This window comes from Lissotriton vulgaris, chromosome 11 (genome assembly GCF_964263255.1).
Source record: "Lissotriton vulgaris chromosome 11, aLisVul1.2, whole genome shotgun sequence".
Taxonomy (NCBI): Eukaryota; Metazoa; Chordata; class Amphibia; order Caudata; family Salamandridae; genus Lissotriton; species Lissotriton vulgaris.
This window is the reverse complement of record NC_141699.1, coordinates 173,150,676-173,175,112: the sequence shown is the minus strand read 5'-3', so window position 1 is coordinate 173,175,112 and position 24,437 is coordinate 173,150,676. Positions and strand designations below refer to the sequence as shown.

Here is a 24,437-nt window from a genome sequence, read left to right as displayed (position 1 = left end):
AATGCTGCTGACTCACTGAATTCGGCTGTGCTGTGGCCGCCAGAGTGTTTATGGTCGCGCCCAGATACTGCCGTACGTGGGCGGGCTGAAGGTGGGATTTTGGGTAATTCAGTGAGAATCCCAGATCGTGCAGGAGGTGAATGGTGTGGGACATGTGGGCGGCACACTGCTGGGCTGACTTCGCTTGGATGAGCCAGTCGTCCAGATAGGGGTAGACGTGGATGTTCCGTCTCCGGAGATGCGCCGCCACTGTCGCCAGGCACTTTGTGAACACCCTGGGTGCCGTGGTGACACCGAAAGGCAAAACCTTGAACTGGTAGTGCTGGTTTTGGATGGTGAATCTGAGGTATTTCCTGTGTGAAGGGTGCAGTGGAATGTGAACGTACGCATCCTTCAGGTCTAAAGTTGCGAGAAAATCCCCCTGCCTGAGCAACGGGAGCACTTGCTGCAGGGTCAGCATATGAAAATGCTCCGACAGGAAGTAGTAGTTGAGTGGCCTGAGGTCCAGGATGGGCCTGTGGGACCCGTCCTTCTTTGGAATCAAGAAGTACAGGGAGTATACCCCTGTGCCTCTTTCTGGCAAAGGCACGAGCTCTATTGCCCCTTTTTGCAGCATGACGGTGACCTCCTGCTGCAATAAGTGCAAGTGCTCGTCCGACATAGGACGGTGTCTTGGGGGAATGTTGGGTGGATTGGATGTTAACTCCAGACAATAACCGTGTTGGATAAGTTTTCTGACCCACCTGTCCGTGGTGATGGACTTCCAGACGGGCAGAAACAGCTGGAGTCTCCCCCCGACCGGTGTTGTGTGGTCGGGGGGCAGTGACAAGGCGTCACTGTTTGCTGGTGGCAGAGGACCTGGAGTTGTTGTTGCCACGTCCTCTGCCCTTGGCGCTGTTACCACGATATCCACCTTGACTATTGTTGGTGTAAGTAGTCTGGGTGTTGCCTTTGTAGTATTGCGTGGACTGTGAAAGCTGAACCCTGGAGACACCTCTAGTGCTGGAGCGACGAAAGGACCCACCCCGAAACTGCTGGGACTGTAAGGCACCCATGGATTTAGCAGTGTCAGTGTCCTTTTTCATTTTTTCTAGGGTGGTGTCAACCTCCGGGCCAAACAGGTGATCTGGGTTAACCGTTTGGTTCAGGATGGTGGTTTGGATGTCTGGCTTAAATCCAGAGATTCTCAGCCAGGCATGTCTCCGAAGCATAACACTGGTGTTTATAGCTCTGGCCGCGGTATCAGCTGCGTCCAGAGCGCACTTAATGGAAGCGTTAGAGATTAGCTTCCCTTCTTGAATCAGCATCTCAGCCCCTTCCTTGTATTGATCAGGCAGGTGTTGCAACAGGGTCTCTAGTGTATCGTAGTGCGCCCTGTCATAGCGCGCCAGAAGCGCCTGTGTGTTAGAGATGCGCCATATGTTGGCTGCCTGTGCTGCTACCCTCTTCCCCGAAGCCTCAAAGACCTTGGATTCTTTGTCTGGGGGAGGAGCATCACCCGTAGTCTGAGAATTGGCCCTGTTCCGGGCATTCAAGACGACAAGGGAGTCCAGAGGCAACTGTCCTTTAATGTAGGTAGGATCAGTAGGCGTCGACCTGTATTTCTTGTCAATCCTAGGGTTTATCACCCTCGCCCTGGTTGGCTCTTTAAAGATCTCAGCAGCATGCTTTAAAACACCTTTTAGCATAGGCAGAGTTTTTACAGTCTTTTCTGACACAGAAAAAGTGTCAAAGAGGGAATCCACATCCACAGGGTCAGCATGCAGCTGGACATTGTGATTGGCAGCAGCCCGTTCAATGAGGGCATTGAAAGCAGCAGAGTCTTCTGTAGGTGAAGTCTTTGCAGAAAAGAGTTGAGGGTCTTGTCCTGAATGAGGATCCCCAGGGTCACCACCAGCTGCCCAGGGCTCATTGGTATCCTCAGGGTCTGTATAGACTGGATAACTGTATTCATCCTCTTCATCTCCCTCTCCAGCGTCCACATCGGAGTAAGTGGGTGACACATCATGAGTCTGTGGTGAAAGGGGTTCCACCAAGACCGGAGAGCAAGCAGAGTCCTTCTTCTTCTTGAGAGGGATCTTGTAGGACTCCAGTTGGGGTTATGGGGTGATTTTCCGCTTCAGGAGGGAAAGCCTGCCCGTTTCGGCGTCAATGAAGTGTTCCTGACGCTCATCCTCCGAAGGTCGTCGAGGCCGCGGGCCATGGACCACTGACGACGCCTTCGGCGCCGAGGAGACCTTTTCGGGCACGCCGGCCACTGCCTTAGGAGCGAAAGCCTTCGGCGCCGTCTTAGGCGGCAACGTAAAGAGGATCGGCGTGGACGCTTTAACTGGTTTCTCCACAGGCTTCGAAGGCGGAGGATCCTTCGGTTCGACCGCCGCGGTGCCGTCCCTGATGCGCTGCAGGGAGTCCGCCACCTTTTTTGTGAATGCGGCGGACGGACGCGCTGGTTCAAAGGAGTCCTTCGAGGCCACTTTCGGAGTAGGGTCCTTCGAAGTCACTTTCGCCGTCGACTCACGAGGCGCAGAGCCCTTGGCCTTGTCGTGAGGACGCGGGGCAGAGAGGACCTTCGGGTCATCGAGTCGCTTCTTTGGGTCACCGAGAGTTCTCTTCGGTTCGGCGACAGCCTTCTTCGGGTCGACAAGGAACTTGCCGGCGTCGACCGTCCTCGGCGCCGACGCACCAGTATCGACCACCTTCACCTTAGTCTTCGGCGCAGCAGACTTTGTCTCGACGCCCTTGACTTGGCCTTTCGGCTCAACAGCCATCTTTGGCTTCTTCGGCGCCGAAGCCTCCGAAGATATTGTTCCGACCAAAGGCATGCGCACTTTCGGTTTCGATGTTTGCACCTGCGCAGTATCTGATATCGAGACCGTAGGTTTCACTTTCGGTTTTGTTTTGCCAGGGAGTGGCTCGGTAACAATGTCCGTGGCCGGGCCCGAAGGCGGGGCCGTGGAACCCATATCAAGGTCTTGGGTAAGGCCCGAAGGCGATCCCTCGACCTGGGCCTTATGAACAGGCACGGCCCCAGAGTCAGTCTGAGGAAGCTCCTCGTCCGAGCTATCCTCCATGGCATCGAGGGCACCGTCGTCGTCTCCTACCTCCTCGGCGACTTCTTCGCTTTCAAACACCTCAGCATCAGCGTCGTAGTCTTCTTCAACGTCCGACGCGGGGTTTGATTCCGAGACGTCCTGGATATATTCTTCCTCGACATCCCCAGCATCGAAAATGTCCGCAGGCGCCGAAGCAGAATGCTGGACCTCCAGGCGCGCAGCGCGTCGAAGCTTGAGTGTCTTCTTGGACCTGAAGCGTGAACAGGCCATACACTTGGCCTCATCGTGGTCCGGCGACAGACACTTGTTGCACACCGGATGGACGTCAATGTCGGGGTACTTCGAGTTACAGACCGGACATCTCTTGAATGGATTACGGTCCATGATGGATGGTCGATAAGTCAGGAGCGTCGAGTAGGCCTTCCGCGCCGAGAGCACGCGGAAGTACAGAAACCGGCTCGGAGCCGAGCTAGAAGAAGTAAAGCCGAACGCAAGACAATACCAACGTATATCCTAAAGACCTTTTGGTCTTAAGAAAGTTTTTCTATCGATTCCGACAAGAGGGAATTAAAGACATCCGAACCTAATGGCGGAAAAAAACAATCTGAGGATGGAGTCGATGCCCATGCGCACTGCAGTCCAGGGGAAGAGCCACCTATCTCGTGATACTTCGAAGACTCTTCCAGGACAACAATGTGCAATCATCCGGACCCAACACTAGGCGGCGATCTATGCACAGATATGAATTCAGCAGCCCACATGCCTCGAACCTGAGGAACTGGAGAACCTTCCAGGAAGGTTCTAGAGGGTGGTATCAGCTGATTGGTTGTTCTCTTAAGGTTGGTCCTTTTTTAAATAAGGACTCAGGGGAGAGGAGTTGGCCTAACGGCTAGGTCGACCTCGAATCTGGGGAACCGGGTTCGAGTCTCTGCAATGATGCTGAACTTCCTGTGATTCTGGGCAAATCCCTTACTCTCCCCATGCCTAACAAAAATGATGAATGTGTCCTCATGTAACGCAAACGGTGCTATGTAAAGCGCACGGATACCTGATAGCTAGTAAGTTTGTGCTCCGTTAAAAAAAAGATATGTTACTATATATAAGGTATTAGGCCTGTTACCTTCTATGTCTAATGTGAGATTACCCTCAATAATGTGCCGGGGTCTCCCATCTCGACGACAGGGAATGTTTCAAGCATGTGAATCTATGAAAGATACCCTAATACTGAATAAAGTGTAGTTATGACATCAATAAAGAGATTTAATATGATAATAACGTAGGTAGCTGCTTCTTTAGTATAACAACATAACTTCATAACAGACGTTGAGATAATGCTGAGTTAGCGCGCACACACACTGCCGTCTACGATCTGGATGAAAGGAGCCCTCCCCCACACAGCAGAGACTAACTTAAGAGGAAAGTAACACTGCCCACTGTAATCACACCGTTCTGTTTCCTCACTTGCACTGTTGAAACCTCCCAGTTGCGTTTCGAGCAGCACATTGCTGCCTGTAAGTGTGCATGTGTGTGTGCATAACTTATTGCACCACGACCTGTAGAGCCTCTGATGTCTGCGAGCGTGTACACAGTTATTTGTACCATTGACTATAGAGCCTGTGATGTCTGTGCACGGCTCAGTGTACCGCATCCTGAACAGCATGTGATGTCTGAGTATGTGCCGATCAATAACTGCCTTTAGAGCCTTTAATAAGTGTGTGCAAGACTGTTTTTACCACTACCTTTAGAGCTTGTGATGTCTGAGTGTGTGCAGAACAGTTCGCACCACTGCCTGTAGAGCCTGTAATATCTCCGAGTGTGTGCAGGGTTGTGTATACTACTGTCTGTAGAGCCTGTTTGTGAGTGTGTGCATGGATGTTTGTTCCACTGCCTGTAGAGCCAGTAATGTCTGAGTGTGTGCTTGGGTGTTTGCTCCACTGACTGTAGAGCATGTGATGTCTGTGAGTGTGTGTACAGCGGTTTGTAACACTGCCTGTTGAGCCTGTAATATTTGTGAGTGTGTGCAAGGTTGTGTGTACGACTGTAGAGCCTGTGTTATCTGTGAGTGTGTATGGATGTTTGTTCCACTGCCTGTAATGTGTAATGTCTGTGAGTGTGTGCACAGTGATGTGTACGACTGTCTGTAGAGCCTGTGATGTCTGTGAGTTTGAACACGGCTATTTGTACCACTGACTGTAGAGCCTGTAAAGTCGGAGGGGGCTGGACCCAGTGTCCTGCCACCGTGTGCAGTAAAGAGGTGTCCGGACAGCTATGTTTGCTGATAAGGGCTGTGTTAGTTATGTTAATCTGGCACGGTGCAGAAAAGTTACACACTTAAGTCATGACACCAATTTGAAAGACCATCTATGTCAGAAGGCACATGATTTTTTTCTTTGAACTGATTCTCACACACTACTGTGATTTACTGCGATGAAATCATATATAAGTGGTCCAACTTCATGTCAAATCTTTAATATGCAAATTAGTTGTTGCCAGATTTGAAATCCCCCTACCTCTTTTAGGTATTTTCTCAATCAATCAAAACATTTATATAGCGCGCTACTCACTCGGAGGGTCTCAAGGCGCTTGCGGAGGGGGGCACCCCTACTGCTCGAACAGCCAGGTCTTGAGCTGCTTCCTGAAGGCGAGGTGGTCTTGGGTCAGGCGGAGGTGGATCGGGAGGGAGTTCCAAGTCTTGGCGGCCAGGTAGGAGAAGGACCTTCCTCCTGATGTGGCTCTTCGGATGCGGGGGACGGCGGCGAGGGCGTGGCTGGTCGATCGAAGCTGGCGGGTAGGAGTGTAGAAGTTGAGGCGGCTGTTGAGGTATCTTGGGCCTTGGTTGTGTAGGGCTTTGTGTGCGTGGGTGAGGAGACGGAAGGTGATTCTCTTGTTGACCGGGAGCCAGTGCAGGTCTCTTAGGTGTCCGGAGATGCGGCTGTGTCGGGGGATGTCGAGGATGAGTCTTGCTGAGGCGTTCTGGATCCGCTGAAGTCTCTTCTGGAGCTTGGCGGTGGTTCCGGCGTAGGGGGCGTTGCCGTAGTCCAGTCGGCTGGTGACGAGGGCCTGGGTGACCGTCTTCCTGGTCTCGGTGGGGATCCACCGGAATATCTTACGTAGCATGCGCAGGATATTGAAGCAGGACGAGGAGACGGCGTTGACTTGTCTGGTCATGGAGCGGGAGGAGTCCAGGATGAAGCCCAGGTTGCGTGCATGGTCTGTCGGTTTGGGTGCGCTGCTCAGGGCGGGGGGCCACCAGGAGTCGTCCCAGGCGGAGGGCGAGGAGCCCAGGATGAGAACTTCCCTCTTGTCTGAGCTCAGTTTCAGGCAGCTGGTCATCATCCACTCGGCTACGTCTGTCATCCCTTCGTGTAGGTTGGCTCTCTGGCGGTGGCTGGGTCGTTGGTGAGGGAGAGGATCAGCTGAGTGTCGTCGTCGTAGGAGATGATGTTGAGGTTGTGTTGGCGTGCGATGGCTGCGAGGGGGCTCATGTAGATGTTGAAGAGGGTGGGGCTGAGCGATGATCCCTGTGGTACGCCGCAGATGACTTCGGTGGCTTCTGATCTGAACAGTGGAAGGCGGACTCTCTGAGTCCTTCCGGCGAGGAAGGAGATGATCCACTCCAGTGCCCTTTCCTGGATTCCGACGTTGCGGAGGCGCTGCACTAGGGTGCGATGGCAGACAGTGTCGAATGCCGCGGAGAGGTCCAGGAGGATGAGGGCCGCAGTCTCCCCGTTATCGAGCAGGGCTCGGATGTCATCGGTCACAGAATGGTAGCTTTTGTGTGAAATCGGATCAGGGGGTGCAAGGAGATCGTATATTATGATTCTAGGCGCTGCCTTCAGTGAGACTACATCTTACCGGGCTTGTTTTGAGCTGATGAAGTCTCACGTGGCCTAACACTAGGATATGTGCTTGGAATCTAAAAATATCACTAACACTACAATCAGCCATGGGTCTCTTACCCTCTCTGCATGTACCTGTTTTACAGAAAAAGAGAAACCAAAATACCCCTACTAACCCTTTAAGCGCATCACAGTGTAGGACATTGTTTGTTAAAGTGCCCGACCCGAAATGTAAATAAAAATGAATTAAAACAGTACTTACCCACGCTTCCTCATCCTCATCAGTGTTTCTTCTTGTAGGCAGTCTGCACGGGTCCTCCTGGAGCCTCAGCCAACTACCCGACCCCTCCATGAATCCGGGGTTGCTCTCATGCTGCTGATAATGTCAGCAGCATGAGAGCAGTGCCAGGATTGGTTGGAGGGCACTGCCTTGACACTCCATCAAGCACTGGGGTCCGTGCCTGCTCTCCACCCTGCCAGAAGTTTAATGTGCATGTCAGGCTGGCCGTGGCAACATGGCTGGCCAAAGTGACATGCGCATTTTAAACTGGAGCAGCCAACATTGCTCCCGGCTGCCATCCACCAGATTGAGCCCCCCCATAGATACCCCTCAAGCGCAGACAATCGCCTCAGCTGAAAATAAAATGTTTACGAAATCTCTGTATTACCATTTTATTTTATATGCCGGCTGCCGTGCCAGCAGGGGGCGACGCTCCTTTGCCCAAAGGGAGGAACCACCATTTAAGTAATTAAAAACTTCTGTTCCTGAATTTGTCTGTAAATAAAACTCCTAGAATAATCCTATTTACTCTCTGGCAACTCTTGAAAAAAGAATGGTTTGGCATCATTCACTGTGTTTTGCTTTTTATCAGTTTGTGCAAATCAAAAAGAGACATAGTAATATTACTGGTTACTTTTTTGTGAGTCATCTCTGGTAATTATTATTTCTGATGGCGTGGATTTTAAATCAGCTTTCCCTTTTTCTATAATTTGCAAAACGACTAGCTCGGCTGGAACACTGTATTTAAAGGCAGTTAAAGTGTTCTAGGTTTGTTAAAGCATAATGAATACATGTAATCGACTTTGTGGGCTGTTACGATATGGGTTTATAAGCATAGCAGAAATTTTAGATTCAATAGATCTGTTACTGCCATTAGTCAAATCGGTTATTCAGTTTGGATTGATTTCAGAGGGGCAAATAAAGAGTTTACAATTTAGAGACAACATTAATCTAGCTGAAACAATTTAGTTAATAGTTTGGGTGGACCTAATTGGAGATGTTTTCGATTAAAGATGGAAACATTGGCAACATTAACAAGTTCTATTTTTCTACAGATATCGAAATACTCATTTTCTGTGCATGGTGCTAAATGAAAAAGTCTCAGGGACGGCAATCTGGGACGCATTAGTTTCTGGACTGTGAATGAGAAAGAAATGTAGTCATGCATCCAAAGCTGCTTTTTATTGCCTTGCAAAGTAGAGTGACTCAGTATTGAATTTTATTTACACTGGTATTTTTCCAGATGTCTAACAGTGTGAGAAATGCTATACATACAACAACTGCAGAGGAAGAACTCGGATGACCCTATGCAGGGGTACACCTCTCTGGCTGCTGTTCTCTGAATCCTTCATCCACCATATTTGCTTACTTCAAAAATCACTTACCCATACATACCTTAAAATTCACTTTCTCACTAAATGTTGGGGAAATTAAATACCTGATCTCCTTTCTGACTACTTTCCTCCTCTTTCCATAGGCATCTCCGCCTACCCCCACACTCTTTCACCTCCCTCCCGACACCCCCCTTTCATCCCACCCCCTCATTATACCCCCCACACCCTGCTATGTCCACTGAGCCCCCCCTGGCATACTGTAAAATTATTATTTATAACAACATTTTGGTTCTTTCAATTGGTTTTCTGTTTATCCTATATGTATTTTGCTCACTATGTACCCTAAATTGTTCCTTTTATTTTGTATGATCACCTGTATAATCTGTTTAGTTCATTGCTATGATTGTTTTCTTGTTTATTTCCATTGCTGATGTAAAGCGCTCTGATACCCTCGGGTGGAGCTAGCGCTATATAAAACCCTAAAAATAAAATAAATAAATACCACACTAGCATACTTCCTCCTTTTTGATACTACAAAAGATGGAACACTTGTTTAATCAACTAGTACAGACTAGCCGAGGCTCTGTCTGTGCACACCTTCATTGTCGTTCCTGTGGTTTGAAAACATGCTGTTTAACCTAATTTGGTCTACTACTCTTGGATGTCTAAAGCCAGTTTTGACCTGTCATTTGTTTTAGGGGCAAAGATGAGGTGGTTCAATTCACATAAACATAACAGGCATATAGTCGTGGTGGATCTGTAAGCACAAGTGTACACTAAAATGAAATGTAAACATTAAATATCTTTTAAGAAGTGTTATACACACACGTGTGACACATGTACAACAAAAACACACACATTAGTACAAATAATAGATAGAGCGTTGTTGCAATCTCTGGTGGGCCATATCTATACAAGTCATTTCTTCTGAGCAGCTGATCCTGGTTTCGTCTTTTTCTTATGATTTTATCAAGGCTCTAATGACTCGTAAGAAGTGAATCAGGGTGTCCCATTAGCATTGTCCAAAAAATCATGGTCCCTCAGCAATAACAACAGAATTTCTGGAGTACATCAAAGGATAGAATACTACTTCAAATTGTAATGGGTTAATCAATCAATCACAGCATATCATTCAATGTGTAATCAAATTTGTAGGTGCCCACTGGGATTGTTATTTACCTCTTAAAAATTTAATTTGGAATCTTAGTACTACTAATCTAGTTGAGCTTGGCCAACTAAACATAGGACTGCAAGATGTTGGCTGGTCGCACTGGGTTAGTCAGAGCAATGTTGTTCCAAATCTTAGCCTCGCTATGACGGACCAATTCAAATTGATACTTTGCACTAACACTCTTTTAGGTTCACTGCTTGTGAATTTATCCCATATGGATATCATGGAAATCTGGCATTTATTCAACAAATGTGGACCAATGCTGGATGCCCTTGGCCTACATAAAAAAACATATTTTAGACAGTGTTAATGTTTCTTCCATATTAAACTTTTCAATTTACTATGGACATGCTCTACTTATATTTTACCTGAAATCCCAACTTCTGCAACAAGAAGCTCCTTGCTTGAAGACGAGCTTTCTGCAAGTTTTTTAAATTCGTCTTGACTTGCGCCATAAGGGTACTGAGTGTCAAATTTCACCAGCACAAATTTACTCTTGGGGATCACCTAAAAAAGGACAATGTTCAATGAATAGTAGTTTGACTATTTCAAAACACTGCCACACAGTATTGAAAAGAATCACATTTCCTGTTCACTCAACTACAAAGAGGAACTTACTGCTGCCAATGGCAAACCCAAATAGGTGCATCACAAACTCTTTCAAACTATATTGGTGCAAACAAAGGAGTTATTTACCTTTGCAAGGGCAAAGAGGGAACACCAAGATCTCAGGCCTTTTATTCATGCAAATGCAAAAGGTGCACCTAAGGTGAACTCTTTGCTCAGAAATCATAGATCCTGAAAATCAGAATCCATGTATGTGTCTGTGCGGTGAATACAATGACAGGTACAAACTTTATTCCTAGTGATACCTGTAACCAGATGATAGAAAAACCGGTTTGGGAATTGCAAATATGATGAAGACTCACAGGGCCCATTTCACAAAAATACTTGCAAATTTAAACCCATCCATCATACACGAACTCCGGCACACAGATGAAGATTTCAGAGACTAGGTCACTCAAGAATCGACATTTGCTATTTCCCCACTGCACAGCTGTACATTATTTCCAAAGGAAAGCATCTTTCCCCATGGAAAAAGCCCTTCCTCTGTAACTCCACTAAACTGATTTAGAGTTTGGCAGACGGGTTACTCTGTAACAAATGTAACGGATATCCGGTTCGCCTTATTACAAGGGAATTATGTGTTATGGCACTTGCAATACATTGGAGGGGATATTCGTCACATCTGTGCCCGGTAACCCATGTGCCGAACTGAATCAAGCCCTACGCTTGGAGAGATTCCATTGCTATTCCCGTCCTTTGCTGGAGAAAATTCCTGGCCATACTGACCATATGCAGAGCCAAAGAGGATTAGTGAATGATAAACTGACGTATCTGTGGAAGTTTACAAACTGTCACTTTAAACCATACCTTCATCTGCCTGCTCCTATCGCTTAGGTGGGGGTTTAATACAGCTTAACTGCACACAATAGGGTTGTACAATTACGTCTAAGAGGCATCTTTTGTGGTTATGTGACAAGGGTGAAAGGAGCCATTTTTAAAAATAAAAGTAGGTTAACAGCTATAAATAGCTCTGTGAATCGGGCCCACAAAGTTGAAACTCTGCACAAGCCATAAGTGGTGCTGTCAGTGAAACAAAAAAAGGGAAACACTGTGCAAAATCTTATTTTCTGTAGTTTGAATGCGGAATTCAGAAAACAACCTGCCAGAGCGGGGTTACTACGATGCATAAAAAGTCATAGATTTCTCTTGCACACAGCTGTAAGTTTGATGACTACAGAACAGGTTCTAAATTTCTACAATTCATAGGCATAGGTCCACACACAGTCATTTATGACTGTGACTCGGTACTCAATACTTTATATTTCAAGAAACAAAAATAAATAATTAGGGCGAGTATATAAAAAAAAAGCAAGGAAATAAAAACAAGCCTTGGCAAGTCCAATAGGATGGCTTTTCAGTGAGGGTAACAGCTGACAAATAGTTGGACGTGTTTGTGTACCCCTCTGTCAAAGAAAGAAGAAAATAGCATAATGTAGCAATAGAAGGTGGCTGAGGAGGGTCTGCAGGGGAGGGGGAGGTTTAGGCCCTTTTGCTGAAGAGACTTCATTTCCAGAGTTAGGCTGTAGTGTACCCTGAAAGAAGAGTGTTATGAAAAGAAGTCACATGATGAAATTGGTTTTGTAATTGGAGAACTTAGAAATTATACACAGCAAATTATATGCATAGAAGATATTATTGACGAACAGCCAGTATGTTCTTTTCACCTTTAAGAATACCGATGTCCAAACTTGTCTTTTTAATCATTTCTTTCATACGTACTTAAGAGAGTACATGTCAATTATCTCAGCGATGTACATACTTCATCAGTATAGTATTTTCTATTCAATTTCTTGATGGACAGCCTATCCAAGCAATGGCAAACAATAGAAAAAACACTAAAGTCAATGGCTGTATAAGGCTGACCCAAGTATCACACTAGTGAGACTAAACAATGCATTGTAGTGTGAACCATTAGTAGTTAGGATATGGAATCGAATTATTTAATTTAGTTACGCCCATATAATTATTTTGGGGCACAGTATATGATTATAATGTGACACATCATAGTGTTTGTTGACAGTTCCATGCTGGGTCGCAAATCATTTTTCTAAATGTAATTTTTTTTGCTCATCATCTGGAGAATGCATAAATTCAACTTGAGGTACAGTATGGCATTCCGTTGCATCATATTGGTCTTGTGGCTTTGTGGAAAGTGTCTTTAATAATCAAACTTGCATCTAAGAATGTAAATAAAGTTCATTATGGCATCCAAAGCCAACAAGTCTCATCTTGTCCGAAAAAAAGATAAAAATGGTGTCTCGTTTGCAATTAATCAGTTCCAATGAAAGCCATGGTTCTAGCGAGGTATAGAATTGGCTTGGAAGTACATAGCAGCTGTTCTTCTATGTCTAGAGGGGTTGGTAGTCCTATTCATAAGAGATGGAGTCCTATTGCCAAGGTTCTCTCTAGAATTCTACTTATACACACACATTGGAGGTATTGTATGAGGTGACTTCAACATAGCCCTTGCCCAACCTTTGACCTAAGTAAGAGATCAGAAGGACAGAACTGTTCTGGTTTCTTCATTGACTGACTTGTGATTCACCAATCTTCACGACTACAGCCCCCACCCCAGGAAAGTGAAACACTTCTCTTTAAGGGATACAATATTTAATGGCAAGCTCAAAGAAATGACTGTAAACGTAATTAGAGAATCTTCTGCAGTGTGAAAGATTAAAACCTTCTCTTTAAAAGTCTTATGGCCTTTGCTAATGTTCTACTTATATTCGACCAAAGTGAAAACACAAACATTAACTTAAGCATCTAGACACTGAGCCGAAAGTACTTAAGTCACAAGTCCCAATAGCTTACTCCCTGACCCCTGCATTGTGGCATGAGTTGGATTCGAAACAGATTAACAAGAGGAAACTATAACATGACATTACAAATGTAAATGCTGATATTCTGACTAAATACACAAACAAAATGCTGAGTTTGCTTCTTTCTACTAATCGCTTGTTAGGCCCCGTCCTCAGCTGTGAATCAGAGTATCTTCCTGGAAAAGCTAACCATGCCCCACTTATCCATAAAACATAAGGCAACAATTAACCACAATGCTTCCATTGCTGGTATTTCTGCCACAAGTTGGTTACTGAAACTTGGCAAGTCTTCCGGCACTAATAAAATGTTCATGTTTTACTTTGCACAGCTGGCTACCATTCTTTCAGCTCAGCTCAGCTCAACTTTATACTGCATATTTAAAAACAAATGTTAAACTTTAAAATGCATATATTGAAAATATTTTGTTCCCAGGCCAAACAAAACATCTCATATCACTGGAATTCCTAGGGACATTTGTGATCACTTAAAGTGGACAAACATTCGTCATGTTTGCCTACTGAACAGGGATACTAGGAGCATATCTACAGTAAGAGCCACCGGATTACAAGTATAACACACTCCTTACAACATAAGGCCCAAGGTGAACTTATAAAAAGGCCAAATAAATTTGATAATACGTGTCAACTCTTACACATTACCTAATCTTACAATCTCAAACAACTTCGGTTTTGTTGAAAGGTTTAGATGTACAAAACTCATTTTAAAATATTAAAATATTCAGCGGAGCTATTTGTTTGCAGTTCTTCAAAACTTTAATTTGAAAAGTACATTGTGCACTGCTCTGAAGCTTTATACACCAGTTCTAAGTAATTGAGTATAGTTATATTTCTGATAGCTTAGCAATAGGAAAAGTCCACTACGGAGCTGTGCACTTTCGCAGCTATTGTCCGAGTTAGTGCTGAAGCTCCTGGCTATTCACCAACAGGCGATTAGAGTAGGCCTGGGCAAAGCACTACGCTACGCTCGCGTAGGTTGTGAAGTTTGCACAACTTCGCACTACGCGAGCTGCACGTAGCACAGTGCAAACACGCGTAGCGTAGCATAGTGCAGCGGTCATTTTTTGCTTGCTCGCGGTCCTCAACGTCAAGTTGGCGACCGCGAGCAAGCAAAATGACATCCTGGCGTGACTTTTTCCTCGTTCGCGATCAGCAACATCAAGTTGCCGATCGCGGTGTGGAAAATAAACCTCCCTGCGAGATTATAAAACCGCAGGAATTTCTGAATTCTCAATACGAGTGGTCACGTATGCTTGCGATGAGAAACTACCGTCCGCATTGAGAAAGTTGCCGCTCAAGTAAAAATCTCCTCGAGCGGCAGAAAACTACAGCTCGCACTGCGCAAGATGTCGTTTTCAATGATTGCACAGTGCCAGATGCTTGTCTGCATTGTGCAATCATTGAAAACGGCATCTTGCACAGTGAGAACATGCTACCACGCCGTTCGCGTAGTGCTACGCGTAGCTTGCGTAGTGTACTTTGAGTAGCTTCGCGTAGCACTACTTCGCAAACTACGCCCAGCCCTAGATTAGAGTCAACAAAGTCAAGCTTCTAGTATTTGGTGATGATGTGCTACTGGCTTTGCCAATCTTCAATCCCTCCTTTTGATGGAGGAATTCCTATTTGCAGACCACAAAATTAATTGCAAAAAGTCTATGGCATTTGTCTAAATAAATACAGTTCGGAGTCACTGTGAACAATAGGGGTTTGACATGCTTGTGATGAACTTACCCATCCAGAAATAACCTTTACATCTAATGTTCGTAAATATTTTATTTTAAATTTGGCTTGTTTCAAATTACAAGGTACTCAACATAATTGTTTACTGAAGACTAATTTTGCCAACGTATGGGATTGCCCTTTGCAGTATCTCATTTAAGGGTCCATATATAGTGTATGTGCAATGCCTCTGTAAATCAGTTCTTTACAAAACAGGTAAAAAGCCAATGATATCCTTTAGAAGATTTAATAGTCCAACAATTAAAGCCAATTTATCTACCCAGGTGCAAGACTTTTAGGACGCTCTAGGCGGTGTTTTGTGAACAGATTAAATGTGTCAGAGCCGCTGAGAATGTTAGAAATTGAAGAATATATTTTGATAACACTTAGCATATTTAGCACTTTGTCATAAGTTAGTTTGCTCCAAAGAGGCAAAGGTTTTCACCTTCAAATCTGTAGGGTCTGAACTGTTATTGATGACTAACCTCTCTAAAACTCAATTTATATTGTTGCCAACATGAAGGTAAAGCAATGATCTTATTAGGAGTAAGGAGAAAATGCTTTTGTAGAAAGGTCTGGATTATGTGCATGCCCTGAAGCTCAACCAGGTTTGGGTAAATTCTCATATGGTCTCCGAGACACTTTTACAAACAAAAACAAATCCGAGATATGAAACTGAACTTGAGAAAGTCAACAATGGCATTATTAGAAGAAAATATTCTCTATCTACTGTTAAAGTTCTGTCCTGCCAGTAAAACAGGCCCAGATATCACTCGTAAAAGCTCTGCTTCTTAAGACATCTCTGGTCGTTCGATAATATCCAGAGACGAGAGAATCAACTTCAGTTTAAATAAAACATCGTAATGGCTGGTATAAGCCTTCTGCTATAACATTCAGTTTTTTGCTTTTTCTGGTTTTTAATTCACTACATTCTACCTTCAGTGGGTGGAATGTTCTAATAGCCTTATAACCCTTCAGCCTTGGACAGTACCAGTTGTTAAAGGCCTTCTCCCTCGTTATAGCCCCTAGCATTCTGCTTGGGACTATTATTCAGATTCAGGTCCTTTACAGCCAGAATAGCCCTCAGCCCTAAGAATAGCCCTGCATCCATACAACGCTTTAATGTAGGGATCTCTACTGAAGACAATGAAGTGGCTCAGGGCCAATAATGGTTGGTACAGACATCTTCTTCAAGATTCCAAGGTTTGTCTTTCTGTTTCTCGCTTTCTAATTTAGAACTTTCTATACCCAATGGGTGGAATGTTCTAAAAACACTACAGTCCTTCTACCTTGAGATATACCGGTTGTTAGAGGCCTTCACCCTGATTATAGGCCTGAGCCGCACTCTGGTTCATGTCCTATTACAGCCTTGAACTCAAACAATAATGCAATAATAGTGGTCTCACATTCACAACAGAATTTAAATTATATTTGGTAACAAGATATACTGAAACCCATATCTCATTTTGAATAACATATCTGTGAAAAATTGTGAGAAGCAGGCCATACTGTGGTTTGGGAAATACTTAATTGATTTGATATTGAGAAAATGGAAAGGTAAAGTTAAGCAAAAATTTGAGATTTAGATTTGTTTGTTTACCCATTATCGGTATTGCCACAGGCTCTGTCCACTATGATGCAGCAACGTGAGCTAATGGATATCAGACATTAGATATCCAATGAAAAAGGATAACACACTACTTCTCAGAGCCTGATGCACTGTCTAATATACATTTTTAGCTTCTCACAGTAGATGCCTGCACCCAGACGATGGAAATTGAAATTCAGCCCTGTTCACTGTCTGACCACTCCCCTGTACTGTTAACACTAGCCCTGCCCACATCGCAGCAGACACAGGACATGGAGCTTCACCTCTAAGACACTGTTGGATATGGCATCTAAAACGGAGGTAAAGAAAGGTATCATGGAGTACTTCAAGCTCAATGTGAGCTTAGTGTCCACCCTGGGAAGAGTCTGGGAGGCATTCAAGGCTTACACTGGAGTACATGTATCACTAAAGAAGCTGCTATGCTTACACCCTTTCAAAACTGTAGATGGAAATCCAACGATTGAAAAGTGAATCTATCCAGTTGCATAAAGCAGAGACAAAGGTAATACGGTATTAATGGAGTTTCTTGAGGAAGCAAAAAGGGAGATTAAATACTTGAGTAAATATGTAACTGCCCGGCATTTGAGGATGTGGTGCACACAAGTAGCTATGTTGATAAATCTAGGATGATCCTCACAGGAGGGATTTGAAGTGAAGGACAAAAAGTTATTTTCTTTTTTGAGTGGCATCCCTAAAACTCAGACAACCTTCTCTAGGTACACTACTGAGCTTTATTCTTTTTCATCGGCTTTCTGTGAAAATTACATTACAGTTTATCTGGAGAAAGTAAGAATGCCTGGGTGAACGAGAGCCATTGATGCAACCGAGGAGACCAATCAATCCATGGCAGGATGTAAAGCTCTAGCTAATGATGGCTTACGAGCCAGATTTCAAAGAGAATGGAAATATATTGGCTCCCTACCTTCTGACCAAATCTGAGGAAGCATAGATGGCAACGATACGTCTTCCCCCAATGTTGCATGAAGCACTTACAATTACACTACTTAAACTAGGGAACAAGTATCAACTGGGCTTGTCGCATAGTCCTATCTGTTTCTCTAATATAAACACTAAAATAACTGGTGAAAATGATATCACTAAAGCCCCTACCTTATATAAAGGGACTGATACTTCATCACTGAATTATTCCTAAACTCCCAACAAAATACTTTGTTGCTGAAAAAGCGTTTGTCTCACTGAAATGGGATTTTATTTTTTGTGGCTCTCCGTATAATCAGCCTGGGTGAAAATTATTATTATGAGGATCTTGATATCATGCTTGGCCCATAACCGCACATCAAAATTAATAGGTTCATGTTGCTATGTATTAAAAAATACAGGGACACCTAGTAGGGATGGGATGCTCATTATTGTAGCACATTGAACTTGAGCAAGTAGCATGTATACTTAGATAAGATCACGCCGGTAGAGGTCTAAGAACCAGGGGAGAAGGTTTTTATCCTCATTCCTGACAAGATTCTACTATGCCCAAAGAAGCTGGACCACAACCTATCCCCGACTGTGTGGAGATCATAGGCCTTGGTGGGAAGTCTGGTCTCTGGATTAATTGGAACAAATGAGAGATGTTTCAGCTGACTCTGGGCAACGCACAGCCTAAGCCGGACTATTCCTTATGATGAAAGGAAGGCTCAGTGCGCTATTTGTGGGATTAAAGAAACACCTAGAAGTGGATGTAGAGATAAGAGATAATTATGACCCACTGATGACTAAAATTCAGAAATGGACTGAACTAGGGATTTGCGCTCTCTGTAAAGAGCAGGAAGAATAGCCATTACCAAAGAAGATTATTCTAACCAAGCTTCCTTAACTATTTGTTAATATCCATATCCCCTTGCCCAGAGCCTTTTTTATAACTCTCTGCACGATGTTGATCAGGTTGGTTTGGGAGGGCAGACAGCTCGGACTGAGTTGGGGCACGATAATATTACCTTTTAGACGAGGAGCATTTGCAGCTATAGAATAATATGTCTGTGGCACAGCACACTGTGCCCATTCCCAGTTCCGAGTCATTGTGCCTCTTTTTTCCATCTTTTGACTGAGGGGGTTTCTTTGATCCCCTGAAGAGAACAGACGCTGGACCCAGGCACACATGCCAGATGAACAAGGTTACCTACACGGTTTAGGCCTGACATGGTTTTGCTAAATTGTATAATGGTTCTAAGATGCCATACTCGCCCATTCTTATGCTGGAGCATAAGCCCGACTTCCACTTATTGCATGGTCGAAGCGATGCCTCCAGATAGTGCATTTGGGACTAAATCGAATGAGCGATGCCTAGCCTAAAGGTCTCTTTTTAACACATCCTCAATTTAAAGCTTTGGGGGACATAACTTGGCTTCATGTAAAGACTAGCACACACTTAAAGGTCCTGATTTTCAGAGAGGCGCGGCTAAACGTCGGGAGGCAGGATTGTCCTGTGTTCAAGTGCCATTCAGAAAAGGGGGTGGTGATGGACAGAGCATCTGAACTAAGCAGAATACTCCTACCCAGTCAAGAGATCAGGGCTTGATCCATCACTGTTTTTTAGCTCACTGCACCATCCCAGCTCAGAACCTGGCTACATGCAAATTAGTCTGTCCCTGGCCCAGTGCATCATGGGAACAGGGCAGACCAAACTACCAAGCCAATTCTTTAACTGGAAAGGAAACAAGCTTCCGGGGACCAGTTTCTGGCATTACAGCCGTCTTCGGCCCGGCTTGCTTGAATCCTGATGGTGCAGTGAGCAAGGGACTCACATCTGAGCATACCCTTCCACGCTTGTGGTCGAACAAAACGATTCAGAAAAGGGGGTGGTGATGGACAGAGCATCTGAACTAAGCAGAATACTCCTACCCAGTCAAGAGATCAGGGCTTGATCCATCACCGTTTTTTAGCTCACTGCACCATCCCAGCTCAGAACCTGGCTACATGCAAATTAGTCTGTCCCTGGCCCAGTGCATCATGGGAACAGGGCAGACCAAACTACCAAGCCAATTCTTTAACTGGAAAGGAAACAAGCTTCCGGGGACCGGTTTCTGGCATTACAGCCGTTTTCGGCCCGGCTTGCTTGAATCCTGATGGTGCAGTGAGCAAGGGACTCACATCTGAGCATACCCTTCCACGATTGTGGTGGACAAAACGATTCAGAAAAGGGGGTGGTGATGGACAGAGCATCTGAACTAAGCAGAATACTCCTACCCAGTCAAGAGAACAGGGCTTGACCCATCACCATTTTTTAGCTCACTGCACCATCCCAGCTTAGAACCTGGCTACATGCAAATTAGTCTGTCCCTGGCCCAGTGCATCATGGGAACAGGGCAGACCAAACTACCAAGCCAATTCTTTAACTGGAAAGGAAACAAGCTTCCGGGGACCGGTTTCTGGCATTACAGCTGTCTTCGGCCCGGCTTGCTTGAATCCTGATGGTGCAGTGAGCAAGGGACTCCCATCTGAGCATACCCTTCCACGCTTGTGGTGGACAAAACGATTCAGAAAAGGGGGTGGTGATGGACAGAGCATCTGAACTAAGCAGAATACTCCTACCCAGTCAAGAGATCAGCGCTTGATCCATCACCGTTTTTTAGCTCACTGCACCATCCCAGCTCAGAACCTGGCTACATGCAAATTAGTCTGTCCCTGGCCCAGTGCATCATGGGAACAGGGCAGACCAAACTACCAAGCCAATTCTTTAACTGGAAAGGAAACAAGCTTCCGGGAACCGGTTTCTGGCATTACAGCCATCTTCGGCCCGGCTTGCTTGAATCCTGATGGTGCAGTGAGCAAGGGACTCACATCTGAGCATACCCTTCCACGCTTGTGGTGGACAAAACGATTCAGAAAAGGGGGTGGTGATGGACAGAGCATCTGAACTAAGCAGAATACTCCTACCCAGACGTGAGTCCCAGGCTCTCCACACCACTGGTGTCAAGCTATCCAGGCTGATGAAGGCTGATAGCCAGAAACCGGTACTTGGATGCTTGATTCCGGTCTGGGAAAGACATGGCTTGGTAGTTCGGACTGGACTGTTCCCATGAGGCACAGGGTCAGAGCTGATTTGCATATAGCCAGTGTCTAACCCAGGGTGGTGTGGAGTGCAAAAAAACGATGGAATTAGGCCCATATCCTTGAACTGGGGTGAATGTATGACATTGTTCTACATTCTGTCCATCAACTGTGTTTTTTGCATGCTATCCCCGCGCAGCGGATCTTAGCGCTGCTGCGGGATTGAAAAACCTTCGCCGCCATTGCCCACGAGACCACAGGCCACGCCGACTTTCGGGAGGCCACGCCCCCTGGTCCTGGCACCTACATAAGTCGCGCTGACTTCTATTGCGCGGTAGAAGTACTTTGCTCCTGAGGCGGAAGGCGGGAGATAACGCTCGTGACTACTACTTTTTAACAACTGCAAAATTGTATTTTAACTGTGTTCACTCACCCTGCTTCTCTGTATTCGGGCACTTCACCCCAGAATTCTTTGTGCTTGCTATACCCGCGCAGCGGATCTTAGCACTGCTGCGGGATTGTAAAACCTTTGCCGCCATTGCCCACGAGACCACAGGCCACGCCCACTTTCGGGAGGCCACACCCCCCTCACCCCATAAAAATGTGCAATCCTCGTGCGTGCAGCGGACGAGCGCAGCGGGCGCGCCACCAGGGCGCGTAGGCGCGCCAAAGGTAAGCCCGTCTGCGCCCGTCCGCGACCGGCCGGGACCAGGGGCCACGCACCCTGCCCCTGCCCAACTTATACCTCAGCTCAGTTACTCTCATTTGACAAAACTCAGCCCATCGCCCCCTCCCTGCTTCAGCGCACTATCTCCCTGGGCATCTCTGTCCCTTCACCCCTCTCGTCCGGGTCCACGCCACTCACTCCCCGGTCACATGCTCCTCCCTCGCCTGCCCCTTCTCCCCTCTCGCCCCCCACTACGGCCTCTGCCTACCTGCTAAACACCAGATCGGCCGGTAAGCACCAGCTCGAGCTCTTCAACTTACTGGACACCGAGGCCCCTGATTTTCTGTTTCTCACAGAAACTTGGTTCTCGGCTGATTCCCTTCCTGACCTATTGTCCACTCTCCCCGACTCTTACTACGCCCTTCGGTGGACAGCCCAGCCGGTAAAGCCGGCGGGGGGGTGGCGATGATAACTCGCTCCACTTTCCAGTTCCAGCTTCTTCCCCACCCTCCCATACCTGGTGTTGATTTTTTAGTTGCCCGCTCAATTAATCTTCTGGCCCCCCTCACAATAGTCCTTATGTACCGACCCCCACAGAACATGCCTTCCTTTGTACCTGCTTTCAGGAACTCTTGGCTACACTTGTGGTCAACAACTCATCTGTGCTCCTTTTGGGAGAATTTAACTATTGGCCGAACGACCCCAGGGAAGACCAGTTCTCCAAGGACTTCTCGGCCACTCTTCAGTGCCTTAATTTCCTCCCTCATGTTCACTCCCCCACTCACGTCCAGGGCCACATACTAGACCAAATTTGGTCGGCTAGCTGTACCATCCTCTCTCCTACTGTCCTCCCTTGCATATGGTCCGACCACTTCCTGATTTCTTTCTCTATCGAGCTTGAACCTCCAGAGAAACTCCTCTTACCCAAGAACATCTCGGCCCGCAATTGGAACCGGGTTGATCTCAACTCTCTTGGTGCCTCTCTCGCTTCTTCCCCCCGATCTTCTCAACCTTTGCCTTGATCTTCAAGTAGGCGCCGTGAATCATTGGTTGTCTTCTTCTTGTGACCTGGTTGCCCCCCTCAAGAAAGTTAAGGCTTGTCGCCCCCATGACGCCCAAAAGTGGTTCACGGACGAACTAAAAACCCTTAAACTGGACCTTCGGCGCTCCGAACGCCATTGGAGGCGCAACTATTGCCCTCTCCTACGAGCAAAATATAAGTCTCTTTTAGCCAGCTACAAGAAGGCCATCCTCTCAGCCAAAACCACTTATTTCTCGGAGAGAATCACCTCTTCAGCCAACAGACCCAAGGAGATCTTCTCCATAATTCGCAATCTAGTTGCTTCCGATAGGGCCAACCCTAACCTCATCCCCTCCCAAACTCTTTGCTCATCCTTGAACGATTTCTTCCTAGAGAAGATTGCAAAAATCAAATCCAACATCCCTCCAATTTCTGCGCCACCCCCTTCCGCCGCTCTCCCTCCACCTTCTTCCTTCCTTCACCAATTCCCCCACATCTCTCTGGATTCCTTCCTTGAGCTTCTCCAGAAAGTTAAGTCAGGCTCCCCGGCTGACTGTGTTCCAGCTCGCATTCTGAGAGAGCTCTTCACTCACTGCCCCGATCCCCTCCCTTTCCCTCCTCAATGCTTCTATTTCCTCTGGCCTAGTACCGAAATCCTTCAAATCGGCCAGTCTTCCCTATCCTAAAAAAAGCCTGGTTTAGACCCTTCCCTCCCATCCAACTTCAGACCCATCTCCCTTCTTCCGTACCTCGGGAAGATCTTAAGAGAGCTATATCACTACATGCCTCTCCACTTTCATCGAGGAAAACCATCTTTTGGCCTCACACCAAGAGGGATTCCGCCCGGCCCACTCCACTGAGTCAGTGGTCCTGTCTGTTCTAGACGAACTAAAGAGCAAGGCTGGCTCAAACCTATCCCAAGCCTTGGTACTCCTCGATCGGTCCGCTGCGTTTGACCACTCCATTCTTCTTGACCATGTCCGCGCAGCGGGCGTTCGGGGCACTGCCCTCTCTTGGCTCGCCTTGTTTCTCACTGAACGGACTCAGGCGGTCCATCTTTCCGGTTTTACTGCCCCCTCCCGTTTGGTCCCTTGCGGGGTCCCCCAAGGTTCTTCCCTGTCCCCCCTCCTCTTCAATCTTTACATTCACCCCCTCACCCTTTCTCTCCTTGACATGGGGGTCTTCGTATATAATTATGCGGATGACCTCCAGTTGGTATTTGATCTTTCCTCTCCTTCAGACTCCCTACCTAAATTCCATTCTACCCTAGCTTTCATTTCTGAGTGGATGAACTTCAACCAACTCAAACTTAATCTGAACAAGACGGAGCTGGTCCTGACTGGCCCTACCACCTCCCCTTGGTCTGCTGCCTTTTGGCCCTCCACCTTTGGCCCCCCCCGCCCATGCCAGCGGCCTCTGCCAAGACCTTGGGCATTAAAGTCAGTCGGGACCTCTCCATGCACGCCCAGATCAGTTCAATTGTATCCTCTTGTTTCCTCTCCCTCCGGATCATTCGGAAAGTGTCCCGTTTCTTTTCCTCTGAGGCCCCTAAACTTATTATTTTGGCAATGATTCTGTCTCGTCTCGACTACGGGAACAGCCTCTACATGGGCATTCCAGCCTACGAACTTCGATGCCTTCAGGCTATTCAGAATCAGGCCGCCCGTCTTATCCTGCACCTTCCCAAGTCCCTCCACATCACTCCTGTTTTGAAATCCCTCCACTGGCTCCCCATCCGCCAGCAAGCACATTTCAAGATGGGTTGTCTCGCCTTCATGGCCCGTGCCCACACTGCCCCGGCTTTCATTAACTCCCTCATTAGCTCCTACACCCCCAACTGTACCCTCCGCTCCTCCAATCAAGCCCTTCTCAGTGTTCCGCGTTTCCGCAGATCCAAGACTGGAGGCACTCGATTCTCTGTACTAGCCCCTTGTTTTTGGAACAGTCTCCCACTGTCCATCAGATCAATCCCAGTCTACCTTCAATTCCGCAAGGCCCTTAAGACCTTCCTGTTTTCTCAAGCGTACTCCTGCTGATTTCCTCTCAGTAGAACTCCACTCCTCTCAGCCTTCTACTTCAGCGCCAGGAAGCCGCTAGGTCACAGTGCGCTCTATCAAGAACTTTTAACTTCAACTTCAACTTAACTACTACCTTCATCCATACTAATATTATAAAGAGAGAGCCCAAACCTTTGAGGCGGGTAATCTCAGTAACCACAGCACAAATCACAACACCCAATACAGCGTTGGAAAGGGCAGTTGCAGCAGAAGCACATAGG

At 46.4% G+C, this 24,437-nt stretch overlaps 1 protein-coding gene across 1 annotated transcript in view; it reads right to left on the bottom strand.

Moving 5' to 3' along the window:
• ERP29 (endoplasmic reticulum protein 29) overlaps nucleotides 1-24,437 on the bottom strand; it is a 120,596-nt gene that overhangs the window by 48,874 nt on the left and 47,285 nt on the right. The window contains exon 2 of the mRNA XM_086943076.1: nucleotides 10,046-10,184. Coding sequence (XP_086799202.1) covers nucleotides 10,046-10,184 — 139 coding nt within the window. The remainder of the gene's footprint in view (nucleotides 1-10,045; nucleotides 10,185-24,437) is intronic.